Here is a 14607-nt window from a genome sequence, read left to right on the forward strand (position 1 = left end):
GCCGCCCACGCTTTTCACTTGATATTTGCATTAAGTCGAGAACTACCCAAACTTTTGACGCTCTCAGCGCTTTCCCTGGTCCGCTGTCAATCCCACAATTCACTGTGCAAATGTGTAGCTCAACTTCTATAGGAATGAATTGAAAAAGCTTGGACACGCACCGTAACAATAGCGTTTCTCTTTTACCTAATTAAATGTGTATACATAACACATGTTTTTATGTCAAAAGTAGGCTAATGTTTTTACATAGGCTGACAAGACTTTGCTTCTCCAGAAATCCCAGTATCAGTATTGAAAAAGCTTGAGGATATCAGGCAACCAGAGGGATCTGGTATAACCCTTGAATGTGAGCTGTCACGCCACAACGTAGACATAAAGTGGACAAAGGTAAAATTACATGACATCCCCGCACCCTCTTGTAAAAGTTGATTAAAAATCACTATTTTTATTAAGTTTATTATTTTTTTATCATTTTTTTTTCTACAAAATAAAGTGGAATTCTTTCACTTTCAGAATGAAGTTCAGCTTAAACCAGGAAAAAATCATCGCATTTACTCTATGGGAAGAAAGTCATTTCTACAGATACTGAAGTGTGAGCTAGGAGACTCTGGTTTATATGTGTGTGATGCTGGGGAAGCTACAACATCATGTTCAGTGGAAATCTATGGTAATAACAGAGAGTCTGTTAAATTATCATCACATTTATCTGCAGATTGTATACTTTCCTGGTGATATACTGATTATTTAAATCTAAATCCTCCTGCTGAAATAATTCAGTTAAAGTACAACACTACCATCTACTGGTACTGAGACAAATTCAACTAAACGGAAAGCATTTTCACTTACTGCTTAACTGAATTGGTCATAATATTATGGAATTACGCAACACCTTTTTATGTTTAATAACATTTCAACAGAGAGGGAACTTGAGATTCTACAAAGCTTAGAGGATCTGGATATTCAAGAAGATCAAAATGCAGTGTTCATGTGTGAAGTGTCACTGGATGATGTGCCCGGAGAGTGGTTTAAGAACGGAGAGACGATCAAACCAACCAGCACCATTAAGATCCGTCAGGAAGGTTATTCTAGCACCCGTTGCTAAACATTGCTCTTTCTTTTCCAAAAATGTACCACTCAACCTCAGTGAATTTGATCATGACTTTTCTGAACCATGTTTTCTTAGGGACTAAGCACTTCCTCCTCATATGCAACGTTAAAGAAGACGACTCTGGAGAGATCAAGTTTGTTGCCAAGAATGTAGAGTCTACGGCTAACCTTGAGGTGGAAGGTCTGTATGTTTAAGTCGAGCACACACTACAAAACCAAAGCTTGTCACCCTCTCTGATGACTAGTCACAGATGCTATGACATTTCAAACAATTTTGAAATGTGGCCAACCAGACATCAGTTATTTACACTGTCCCGACAAGTAAGAGAGCAGCAATGATGACCAACAGCCAAAAACAAAAAACAACAACTGAAACCTCTTTTCCAAGCACTTTTTATAATCTATATTTTGGGTTCTTTTTCTCATTCTGTGCAAATTATTGTAGAGAATTAACTTTCACGTTACTATTTGCATCCGTTTTTGAGAGTTCAGGATCATACCTATAGTCAGGGATGAGAATGATCTTACAACTGACGCACATTGTCAGTGATTAACTGTATAAAATGCACAATAACACAACAAAACCTTAAGCAAGAAATCTTTAAATGTGTGCAGGGTGACAAGCTTCAGTCTTGAATGCACATAGCATTACACTACTGTTAAACAGCTAATGTTTTGAAAATGTGTATTCTTTGTATAACAAATGATTTTTAATTAAAGCTCACTAATTTGATTGGATAGGCCTATGTTGCGTTCCAAGAGTGATGATGACTGGTATAAAAGCAATGAGGCATTTCACAGGGTTTTTTTTTTAACCACACCGATTGTCCATGTTCACTACACAATTCCAAGTCTATGGTTCTAACTGTAGCCAAACTTTTAATACAACTGTTTTAAGAGCAAGAGCATAAAATAACTGGACGCATTACATCACAAACGATATTCAATATAACAGCAATATCACACTCAAAGTGCTTAAAACTATGACTTTTCATCTCCACAGCACTACCAGCAAACATTGTGAAACCACTACAGGATAAAACAGCTCTAGAAAAAACCCGTGTCATACTGGACTGCACTGTGACCAATCCTCGTTGCAGCATTCGCTGGTATAAAGGACCTAATGTCATCCTGCCTTCAGAGCGCTTTGAGATCTGCAGTGAAGGGTGCTATCGAAAACTTGTGATTCAGCAGGTGTTGCTAGAGGATGAGGGCACCTATAGTGTTCAAGTTGGAAACTACACATCCTCAGCAAAACTAACTGTTGAAGGTGAGGCAAATTCAGTCCTTTCAAACCAATTGTACAAGTCTAGCATGACAACGGGTGGGTGTGAACTGGAATGATTGACAGCACTGTCATATAATTTTTAAAACAACCCAATAGTTCTTTAAGTTGTCAGTCATACAGTTGTTCATTTAGATTTAATAATAACAAGGCTTTCTAATGCAGAATATAGGATGAAACAACTGTATGTTTTTTCTTTTCTTTTTTTTTTCTTTTTTTTAAACATTACATCTTGATTGTGGGAAAGTCCAATTATCTTAAAAGTCCCCCTGTAGTCAATATTTTGTTTTTTATATATATACTCAGTAATGGTTTGTCTTAAAGCATATTAAAAACATGACATATTCAAAAAAAAATTCCAGTTAAAAAAAACCTTCATGCCTTAAAATAGCTTGAATGTAACTACTACATCCTGGCTTCATTTATTATACACGGAACCATGAATATGCATAGCCTCACCTTCACTCACTCATACAGGCTCAGAGATCCACTCAGCCAACTTTACTGAAGTAAACGCTGCATAATGGTATCTCTCTTACAACATCGGACATGTGCCTTTTGCTTGACTATGTAATCAAACAGCTAATATTGTGTTGGTAATGATACTCAAACCATGTTCCCATTCGCCATCTCAGAGTCAGACAGCTGTCTTCTAAAAATCAGTATCCATAGAAATGCTTTGAACAAACGCATATAGTTCAGAATCATCATAACATTGTAATACACATCATGTACATAATTCACATGCTATATTGCTAAAGGTGCCCGATTTAACATATCAACACAAAAATATACTGGGATAACCTGGCTTCTCTTGAGACTCCCCATGGTTCAGAGTGGTCATAATGATATGCTAAAGCCCGTCGGCATGTTGACGTGATTGTTTACAAGGTAGTTTGTGATGTAAGAACACCGACAATTTCAAACCGTGTTTTTTGAGACTGTCACTGGAGTTTTAAGGAGAAAATACTCTGCAATGGTGTTGTCTTCGTTGTTGTCTTAAAGCATATTAAAAACACCACATAGACATATAAACAACATTGAAAACTTCATTTCACCACGGGGGGACTTTAATGTGATTAGAAACGTTATTTAAAAGTTTGAATATATGTAATTTATGGATAGGTTAATGGGGCATATATGGAATGGTAATGGCAAATATTTCAAAACAAATATTTGTCCATCTTACAAATGTTTTTAACATTACATCTTGATTGTGGGAACGTACAAATTTCTTAATGCGAGTGGAACGTTATTTAAAAGTTAGAATATATTTAAATAAGGGATATGGATGGATATGGAATGGTAATGGAAAATATTTCCAAACAAATATGTATCCATCTTACATATTGTAGTCAACATTATAATGTTGACTTGAAGCCAAAATTCACTTATAGCAGGGGTGTCCAAACTGGCCACTGTCCTGCAGAGTTTAACTCCAACTTGCTTCAACACACCTGCCTGGAAGTTCCTAGTAAGACCTTGATTAGCTGGTTCAGATGTGTTTAATTGGGGTTGGAGCTAAACTTTGCAGGACAGTGATCCTCCAGGAGCAGGATTGGACATCCCTGATTTATATAGGCCTGGTTTCACAGACAGGGCTTAGATGAAAGCAGGATTAGGCCTTTGTTCAGTTTGGACATTTAAGTAGCTTTTATAAACATTACTTATTTAAAAAAAAAAAAGTGCATCTTCTGTGCATCTTGAGGCAAAATAATGGCACTGACAAATTTTACTATTTTTTTCTTCTGCTGAACACAAAAGAAGATATTTTGATGAATGTCAGTAACAAAACAGTTGAAGGGCCCCATTGACTTCCATAGTATTTTTCCACACTACGAAAATCAGTGGGGGCCCATCAACTGCTTGGTTACCCATATTCTTCAAAATATCTTTATTAATCTTAATTATTTGACAGAATTTCAAATTCAGTGCATCCATTCCCTACTTCGGCTATATCAACAATACCTTGATATTCTAGGCTACTTGCTAATGTCTAATATCTATATTAGAAGAAAAATTAGGACAGTAAATAAGTATTTCTAAACGTTGTGACAACTTCAATCAATCAGTTAGTCGGTCAGTCAGTCAATCACTTCCCTATTAGGGGGCAATGTAAATGAAAATCAAAGTAGTTTCTTGCCACCAAAATGAATCAGTCACGAAACCGTCTGACACAACGCATAGTCTCGTGAGAAATTACCGCGCTGTCTTAATATTCGCTATTATTCAAATGACAAATGCTTCTCAACATGTTCCTAGCAAAATTACTTAAGCAATTTGCCTTTGGAACTATTTTTAACGAGCAAATTTCCGCTCTGGGCGTCCAACTTACCGTCGTCAGCCACCTGTACAAATTTCCACTGCACTTACTACAATAACCGGCAGATGGCGATGTCTCCCTTTTACACATACATTACAGTACGCTGGCTGTAATAGCCTACCACAAAACAGTGGAGACGTTTCATTATTAAATAGCCAATTTAAATAAAATTAAATTAAATATAGTATCTTTTATTTAGGTCAGTCACTAATGATGGATGTCCAAAATGGCAAAAGCTAAAGTCTTTTTAAAATCTAGTTCAAAACGCCTCTGTCAAGTTCTTAGAAATGTCATAGGCCTATACATATTTATGTTGGTTTCATACATTAAAAAACATAGCTAAAATTTTTAAAACCTGATTTAATAAAAAAATAAAAGCAAAATACTTTCCTTTCATCTCGAAAATTAAGTGCGCAAACACACACTGACTGTGTGAGTGTGTTCATAAAATGGCCAATTACAATGTGATTGACAACTATAAATGGTTTCAATCTGTTTTACTTTTTTTAGTGTTATGACAATAAAATGACTACCTGCAAGTCATTTACGTCATACTGAGGTAATAGTTGGCTATGCCTATTTTAAAAGAAAACGTCAGATGTTTGTTTATTTGTTTGTTGTTGTTGTTGTTGTAAGGAAAACTAAAAGATTATAGCAATTAAAAACTTTCAGGTAATTGTCTGTATATGATTATAATGAGAAAAGACTGTTTGTGGTCTACATTGGGGTAAAAAAACATATTACATAACAGTCATAACTGATAATACAACACGTGCCCATGTGGTTTTGCACTTCCTCCCTGTTTAAACAGCTCAGTCAGTCCTGATGGTGCGAGAGCTGCAGGATGTAGATGTAACTGCTCCTGCAGATGCTTGCTTTGAATGTGAAGTCTCTCTGCCTGTGGCCAAGGCCCCTACGTGGACCCTGAAAGGGGAGACACTGCATCCTGGTCCTAAAGTTGTGGTGGAGAAAATGGGAACCGTTCACAGGCTCACTCTTAAACAAACATCCACAGATATGTGCGGCATTGTGTGCTTTATCATAGAAAGAGCCAAAAGCACTGCACATCTGCGTGTCATAAGTAAGTCATATATTTTAGACAATATGCATGTTTAAATGTTGCAGAGTTGAAGTTTATATTGTTGTTTATATGCTTTACACTACTATCATTACCTTTACTCTAAATAGGAGACATTTCTGATGCCTATTCTTAGACATGGAGTCTGGACTTGTTTTAATAAGAACTTGATGCTCTGTAATAGCATGGACCATGTGATTTACAGTGGTATCAAGTAAAGGTTTATCAAGTGACTGCTGACTTATTGTTTTTTTTTTTTTTTCTTGTTTGCAGGTAACCACTGAGAAACAACACATAGGCTAAGCACTTACAGTGCATAATACTCATCTATACGTCACTATTTAAATACAAAAACTACCAAATTAAATTATGAAACCATTAAATATCTATTCTTATGTGTTTGAAAATGAGAGGCGTATAATTAATTTATTTAAAATTCAAATTTATTTAAAACCTTTAGTGCCATTTTTGCACATTACACCCCACATCTGTTAGTCTACATAATAATTTTTTTCGAGTCTTGAATATTGTGCTGTCTAAATTTATGATCAAACAAATTGTGCTTTATTAAAAAAAAAAAAAAATGAACAGCACCAGGCCAGATACCCATGTTGTTACGCCTTAAATTTCTTGCACAGTAATTTGGTATTTAATATTGAAATGTGTGTACTACTGTATATGCTTGTATAGATATCCTTTGTGTTTTTTTTATTATTATTATTCTTGTTTCGTGGGATGCAGATTAAAGTGAAGTTAAGGCATGTAATTAAAATGTGCAGGGCCAAAGATGATCAAAAGAGGGTTTGGGACGGTAACTTCATATGTAACAAATACACTGAGTTCAAGAATACAGCCATTTTATGAATTAGGGAAACATTTACAAATAAATGGAAAAGCTTTTTAGAGTTTTAGTTGTTTGCTTCTGTTCTATTCAAAAGGTAGCCTATTTCACAGTTCTTGCCTTCTACTGAAGTATCCAAATGAAGTGCTGCAATTTTCCCTTGTTTATCAAGATCTTTCAATAAAAATTGAAAACAAATTTTCTTGAGGAGTGTTCAATCACATGGATTTTTTTCTTTTTCTTTGAACAGTCAATACAACCCTGAAAAATACATATTTCTTTTTGTGTAAAACAAAGCTTATAATAAAAGGTATGTCAAATGTTTGTATATTCTTCCAGTGCATTTCCTAGTGTTTTCCTAGAGGGGGAAAATGCGCCTGGCCTGGGTTACTTTTTATGGAATGCCATGTCTGCCAAAATAAGAAATAAAAAATACATATATAAATGTACAAAGAAATGGGGGGGGGGGGGGTTGTATATAAACAGATATTTAATTTTTCCCCTTATGTATAAATAAATTATTTATTTATACATTTATTTATTTATTTCCACAAAGAAATAAATGTGAAAATAAAATATTATAGACAAATACATATATAAATGTATAAATAAATAAATGGGAAAAAATGGATGTGGAAAAAATACAATTATTCGTAAATAATGAAATAAACGTATAAATAATAATGTATTTGTGGGTTTTTTTTTACATTTCTTTGTATATTTATTTTGATTATGTATTTATTTATTTTTGTTTTTTATATTTCTCTATATATTTATTTAGCTATTATTTTGACAGACGGCATTCCATATAAAATTCATGGCTTTTCAGCACAACTGAAGAATTTGAAATGTTGTAAAAGCGATGGGGAGACGCCATTTTATTACTCAACAAGTGAGTAAGGTATTTTATTGAACTGATTGATCGTCATATGTAGCTCTCTAACAGAATTCATTGTAAAGTGAAGGGTCATATTCATCCACACAGTCATGCAGAGCAGAAACTCAACCAAAACAATGTTCTTCTGCAAAATGCTTTTTTTTTTTAATGGCTAGAGGGCCAAAAGTTAACTCTGTTTAAATGAACTGTATATTTCCCCAAAAATGTTGACTTAGTTTTGATGCCTTAGTCATTTTAAGTGATATATCCCACCTTCACACTGACTTACAATTCATTTAAATGTAGGCTATTCATATTAGTTAAAGATTGTTTGCATGGGCATTTCTTCATGGTAGGCTATTGTTTATAATTTCTCAGTAAGGCTAACTTAGGTGGAGCTGATTGTTTGCCATTTATCCGTGATTGAAACAATGAGAGATTACATTATGTGACATTATATTTCAGTGAGTTTAACTGTACATACCTTCTTCCGATGTTCATTTATTATTATTTAACTATAGGCCTACTAGCCTAGTAAAAAGTAGGCCTGGAGATGATCGGTTCAAGCGCGCTGCTCACTTGATCTGAGTTGCTACAGCGATCTGTCACGCCATATTGAAAGCGCCAAAACGATATTTATTGTTTGAATTTCGTAATGAAACTTTAAACATATGAAAGCTGAGGCATTTTGTGATTTAGCGCATTCTCCGTGTCCTCTTTGTTCCGTGATGTTTTTTCACTGCATGAGAAAATGGACGTGTGGTGCGAGAGCGCTGAATGCGTAGTGCGAGAGTTGGCAGCCCTTGTCGTGTGTCTTTGAAAATACATAAAATAACTAAATAAATATTAATATATTCATATTGTTAAATACACCACAGAAAACTTTTTTTAGGCTACTATTTCGCTTTAGCTGCTTTAGTGTCATACACAACAGCGATTCATCATGGGACACAGAAGTTCACGGCTACAACCGTTCATGACCGCACACCAGGCTCAAACCCCAGCAGCAGCAGTAGCAGCACGGCGGAGAAACATCTTTCTCATCAGCCAGACGAGAAGAAGCCTGAGGGAGAGGAAGAGGGAGAGCAGCTTCCCATCTCTCGTCTGAAGAGGAAGAAAAAGAATGAGGGCGACTTCAACTTCTTTAAGAGTCTCTCTTTTAGATGGAAGAAAGAATCCCCCCAAAACAAGAGCTCAGATCAGGGTGAGATGATGAAGGAACAAGAGACGGAAACATCCAGGAGAAGTAACGTTACAGACGGTAAATGACAACCATGTTGTGAGAATATTATTTAATATCCTACATGAAAAAGTCACTAGGCCTACATAATTTACACCTAAATGAGTAACGGGAACTTTTCTGCCCATGTAGGATGGTTTTAAAAATACTTTTTTTTCTCTCTCTCTCTCCAATAAAATAATGAAGTAACCTCAAAAGTGTAAAAATATTAATATTATACTTTGTACTTTAAAATCAATAGGTGAACAAATAGTAATTTACTTTAATATCAAAGAATCGCTGTTCCTAAATAGCCTACATTTTTTTTTTTACCAGAACTGGACTGCTAGCTAGTGCTGATATTCTCCTCTTTAGATCAAAAGTCTCTACAGTCCATCTCTAGATCTGTAGACGTCATTGATCTGGAGGAACCTCCTGTCGATGATCCTGAAGTCCTTCCCGCTGCTGAGCCTCTGGTGCAAGAAGAGCTTCAAACTGGAGTCCGTGAGACTGGGTTGGTCTGACAGCAGGTGAAACGTCTCCTCTCCGTAACGAAATGAACATGAGACCACCTGAGGGTGAGTTTCCTGCAACAATAAATCTCACAATATCTGCAAAGCACCACTAAACATTGTCTTTTTCTCTTCATCTTTTAACAGATGACATTTGCTGCCGATATGCAATTGGTCGTAAGCTGGGGCAAGGTGGATTTGCTGCCGTCTATGAAGGCACTTGTTTGGCGGATGGCCAGAAGGTTAGACTTTCTTTTTTTTTACTTACCACAACTAGTTTAGCAAATAGTTTTTTTTATCTGAATTATTTCTCATCCTTTGATATCTCACTTTATCCTGTGCAAGACATCTTACTGTATCATATATTCACTATTTAGGGCTCTTCTTGACCTGTTAGGATTTCAATTCTTGCTTGGAATTTATGATATGACCTCTACACACAATAATTGCTTTTTGTTTTGTCCATCAGGTGGCAGTAAAATTTATCCGAAAGACGAAGCACATGGAATGTATCAGCAGAGTGAGTATAAGTGATTTTATCAGCAGACAAACTTGAGTTAAAATTCCCTATTTAAAACCATCTGACATCATATAATGTATATGATCATCCCTGATCATTCCAAACCCCTTCCCAAAGAAGTCGCTCTGACTGGCCGGTAAAAAAGGTCCAGCAATGGACATTATCAAGCTGCTGGACTGGCAGGACTTCTACGCCATGGTCCTCGAACGTTTCTCGCACTGCATGGATGTGTTTGACTTTGTGAAAAGCAACGGCGGTAGCATTGAGGAGAAGTTTGCGCGGCACATCATGTGGTCGCAACATTAGCTGCTGATGCGTGGTGTCGCCGTGGAGTTTACCATGGCGACATCAAATCGACTTCTCGAACCTGCTGATAAACGTTAAGAACCGCGATGTCACACTCATTGACTTCGGATGCGGCGATCTCCTGACAGAATCTGCCTTCACGAGATACTGTGGTGTGTATTAGTTCTCAAAACTCTTGTGAATGAGTTAACTCAACACTCGTATGCTAATGCTGTGGTAGAGACTTACACATCGGACAAACACTCTTTCCTTTAGGCACAGTTACAGTTATGTAGCCTACTGCCCTCCCGAGTACAGAATGTACGGCGAGTTTCATGGAAAGCTGGCGATGGTCTGGTCTCTGGGGATCCTCTTGTTCAGAATGCTGTGTGGATACTTTCCAGATAGTTTCGACTTCTACAGGACCAATATGAACACCTGGTTCAAACCCGCTTGACAGAAGGTGATTTGATTACTTCAAATACAATTCTAATGCAAAACTTCATAGGCTTTATAGGAGATGGCTGTATAGATAATACAGGAATTTGTCCCGGGTGTCTGAGCTGAAGATCTTACGGCTTAGAATAATGAAAGTAGAGCAGATGTAAAGTTTATGGTAATAATCAGACGTCTCTCCATCTTTCTCACAGAATGCTGCAATTTGATCTGCTCCCTTCTGCAGTAGAAGCCAGAGCGTCAGCTTGATCTGGACAGGATTATTCAACACAAATGGTTACTGAGCCATGAGCTAAAAAACTATTTAAGATGCATTTTGAAAATCTCACCTGTTCTAAGTGTAATGAATTTAGCACCCTTATTTCTGTTTTTTTTTGTTCCAGGTGTAAAACCGGTCACAGAATATTGAACTCTATGTAATTTCCTGGAGCTCTTTACATAAAAAAGCCACTTCATAATGTACACCTAAAAATGAGAAATTGGAACTTTTCTCACCTGTTGTAAGTGTAATGAATTTATGCAATACAACTCATTTGTGTGTGTAATTTGTTCCAGGTGTAAGACAGTCACTCCAGAAGTGTCATGTGTTCAGCTGTGTGTCAGGCGGACTGAATCCACTGGCCTCTCCATCATCCACTTTAGACTCTTGCATCTTGGCTTGAAGCTGCAACATTAGCATCTGACGCTATTGCTTTCAGAAGGATGTGAAAAAAAATAATTGTACTGTTGTAAATAATTTGAGAGTTGAGTTCCTATGAACAGATGATGTTACAATACGGTGCCTTTAGCTTGAGTAAAATTTTATATTTTACATTCCATATTCACAGAATGAAAGACATGGGTTTGCAGGCAACATGTAATTAATCATAAATGATAAATTAAAAAAGAAGTTAGAAGTTCAAGAGAGAAAAATGAAAATTGACATTGCACTCTTTAAATCGAAACTTAAATCTGAATAAATGTTTTTACTTTGACTTATTTATTATTTAATTCTATACATAAATTTTTTTATAAAAGATTAAGAGAATGATTTTATTTTACAGATGTGATTGATGATTTTGTCATCATAATAATAAAATGATTTTTTACAAACATTAGGGAGGCTGTTAATTAATATCTTCTCCTATGCATAATAGAGATGATGAATATGTTTCGTAAAAGTGTTTTGTTTCTGGAGTTTCTCCAACATTGCACATTTAGTATGTTTCCTAATCAAACACACTTGATTCTGGTCATCAGCTCATTAGTAGAGAGTGGGTGTCAGACAAAGGCCCTGTCCCAAATGAAAAGCAAAGCGAGGGCGTATAGGGGTTACTTGTGAGCACCGTTCTGAAACCTACAATGACAAATGGGACACCCTATGGTCTTGTCAGATGTTCAAAATGTGCAGTTTGTTAATTCATTGTGAATCTTTAGACAATTCTTTAACATGACAAGTCACCAAAATATATAAATTAGGGAGAGTCAGTGGGAAAGAGCCCGTCAAATGCAGCTGTCTCTGATTGATAGATAAACAAACGAAAAGATTTTGTTCTTCTTGTTGTTTTATTAGATTTTTGTCATGACTCAATATCGAGTCATTTTGATACAATGGGCACAACAGGGCTAAAGCTGCACAGCTGTGAAAGGAGCATTGATTTTATTCTCCTCTAAACCACTAGATGGCAGAAAATGTGCCTAATAAAATATTATATTAATAATTTCATATAATAAAATGTATCTACTGTTACTACTGTAATGCCATATTACATTTTTATTTGATCTCCTTCAAAGCTTCCAGATTCTATCATTTCTAAATATTTATTTTATTAAATATAAAAAAAAAATACATTTCCTTTATTTATTAAAATAAACATAAAATAGTACACACTTTGCTGAAGTGAGTGATTTGAAAAAGTATTAGATATTATGCAAAACATATTACTTTAGCTAAAGTGTTTGTATCATTAATGGGGGCCTTTTTTTTTTTTTTTTTTACCTCCAGAGCAAGGCCCTCCTCGCCACCTCGTACATTTATATGATTCACTTTAATCATTTATTTTCCCACAAAATCTTTTGATCCATCAATGTTCAATTAAAACATAGGACTAGATATTTTTCTGCAATCATATTGAAAAGCACATGTTCTATTTAGCCCATTACTACTCTACATGTAAATTTTTCTCAAAGAATTTTTTTTTTCTCAAATAATGTCGTAAACAGCCTAATAATACTTTTATAATAAGAATAATAAAGTTATAATACTAACTTTTTAATGTAAAAATAATGAATATGTAATAGTTGCAAAATGCTCCTCTCTAGAATGAATTTTTCTCGCTAAATACAGTTTATGGCCACTGAATGGCTTTTCTGAGGTAAATGTAACCTTACGTGACATTAACTTTCAAATAAAGGCAATAAGTTTCCAATTCTAGTCTTCATTTATCTTAACACCCAGTGTACCTATAAAAGGATAGGCTGCAGAGCGTATTGAAATAGGCTATGAGAAAACTGACTGCTTACTCATGGCAGATAATTAAAGTAAAACTATTTACAAAGCTACAATAAGCCTTGAAGTCTAACCATCATCACATTTAGCATTACATGTTTCTGATTCAACAATTACACATTAGGAGAAGTGCATTTGCGGCCTCTCTCATGCATCTGTGAGAATATTAGAAAGAAGGCGTATCATTGAAAACAAGCACTACCAAGACTGTAACATTACTTCTGAAAAACATGGACCTGGGTTGGTCCAGTTGCATAAGCAGACAAGTGTGAGAAATCCTTCTGAGATTGATGATTAGTTAGACCTCGGAGAATGTACCACGTCAGGCATGCGATTCAGTTAACATGGCTGTATCATCAGTTTCAAATGTTGAAAGACACTATGTACCAAGTAAATATAGGCTGATCTTCACTGAAGTTTCATGTGTTTTTGTTTTCATGATATTAGAAACAGGAAAGTGGATCTTAATGAAACTTGGTAACACTTTGCAATACAAGGTCCCATTAGTTATCCTCTGTATCCTCTGATTTTCAACCCTCATTGTACTGATACAATGTCAGTAGTTTATGTAAATGAACAATGTTTACTCTTTCTCCATGTTATCTGAACTGAGAAATTTGTGTTTATTTGTCAGCAAAAGTCTACCGGATGATTGATTTTAAAAACCTATTACTAAATGTTGAACATTAACCACTATTAATAAATGCATTAGAAGTATTTATCAAGCCACTTCAAGTTAACTAATAACAAATGGAACCTTATTGTAAAGTGTTGCTGGAAAATTTTGAAATACTGACATTGAGTATTTGAATTTTTCTGTTAATTGGTTTTAAAAAGTAAAAATACCTTTTAAAGGCTTTTTTAAATAATGATGAATTAAGTTCAATAGTTTAACTTATTTGTAGAAGACAACCCAAATAACTTAATACACAAACCATGTTACTATACATCAAATACTATTGGAAATAATACAGGGTGAGATTCAAGTACAAAAGGGAGAGGAGATGAATTGTGCTTTTTAAGAATCAAATATTCAACACTCAGGCTGCTCTTTAAGCTTTTATGAATAACAAAATCTTTTTTTTTTTCTCCATGGCACAGCACTATTTTCATTAATATCACAAATATAGAAAGATGGCAAGTGTTCCGCCATCCCCAAATCTATTTTAAAAGTCAAACACTGAAAAATGGACAAAACACAAGTATTAAAAACCATAACATCATCTTTCCACTCTCTCCCGTACACATGAACATCATCACCATTGTGTCGAAACATCAACATTGGCACTTGCAGAACAATCAACTCAGATAGTGCTGAGCAAGTATGCGATCCCCATGAGGAAAACCATCCATATTAAATGGCACAACTAACAAGAAGGCACGTCAACTGCACATTAACCGGGGCTCTCCAGTCCACGTTACAGCATGCTCACGCCAATGCCCAAATCACTTTCTCAATAACCACCTAACAGCTTTAGTGATCTAATGGAGAGTTAAGGCATTACAAGTCGTTTCCACTGACAAATCATGATTCGATTCCAGTATTCTTTACTTGTTTTGATTAATATAAACACACAAATGGCATACTGTTATGAATTTAGAACTACACAGTATCA

General features: G+C 35.4%; 1 protein-coding gene and 1 long non-coding RNA gene across 15 annotated transcripts in view; both read left to right on the plus strand.

The window, feature by feature from the left end:
- The window catches only part of obsl1b (obscurin like cytoskeletal adaptor 1b), a 33762-nt gene extending 26851 nt beyond the window's left edge, over window positions 1-6911 (plus strand). For 7 of the 14 annotated variants that reach the window (XM_081368118.1, XM_081368112.1, XM_081368123.1 and 4 more), the window contains 7 exons: window positions 275-387; window positions 514-667; window positions 918-1079; window positions 1184-1288; window positions 2111-2377; window positions 5527-5796; window positions 6067-6911. In XM_081368118.1, coding sequence (XP_081224244.1) covers window positions 275-387; window positions 514-667; window positions 918-1079; window positions 1184-1288; window positions 2111-2377; window positions 5527-5796; window positions 6067-6077 — 1082 coding nt within the window. In that variant the 3' untranslated portion in view covers window positions 6078-6911. The remainder of the gene's footprint in view (window positions 1-274; window positions 388-513; window positions 668-917; window positions 1080-1183; window positions 1289-2110; window positions 2378-5526; window positions 5797-6066) is intronic. The other 7 variants (XM_081368115.1, XM_081368125.1, XM_081368114.1 and 4 more) reach the window with 3 other exon arrangements.
- Window positions 6912-8314: 1403 nt separating this feature from the next.
- On the plus strand, window positions 8315-11476 carry LOC308692349. The gene is made up of 5 exons (XR_014030331.1): window positions 8315-9308; window positions 9390-9484; window positions 9712-10220; window positions 10324-10510; window positions 10698-11476. It is a non-coding gene; the product is annotated as an uncharacterized lncRNA (long non-coding RNA).
- The last annotated feature ends 3131 nt before the right edge of the window (window positions 11477-14607 follow it).

Source organism: Scardinius erythrophthalmus (assembly GCF_964197995.2).
Source record: "Scardinius erythrophthalmus genome assembly, chromosome: 6".
In the NCBI taxonomy this organism is placed as follows: Eukaryota; Metazoa; Chordata; class Actinopteri; order Cypriniformes; family Leuciscidae; genus Scardinius; species Scardinius erythrophthalmus.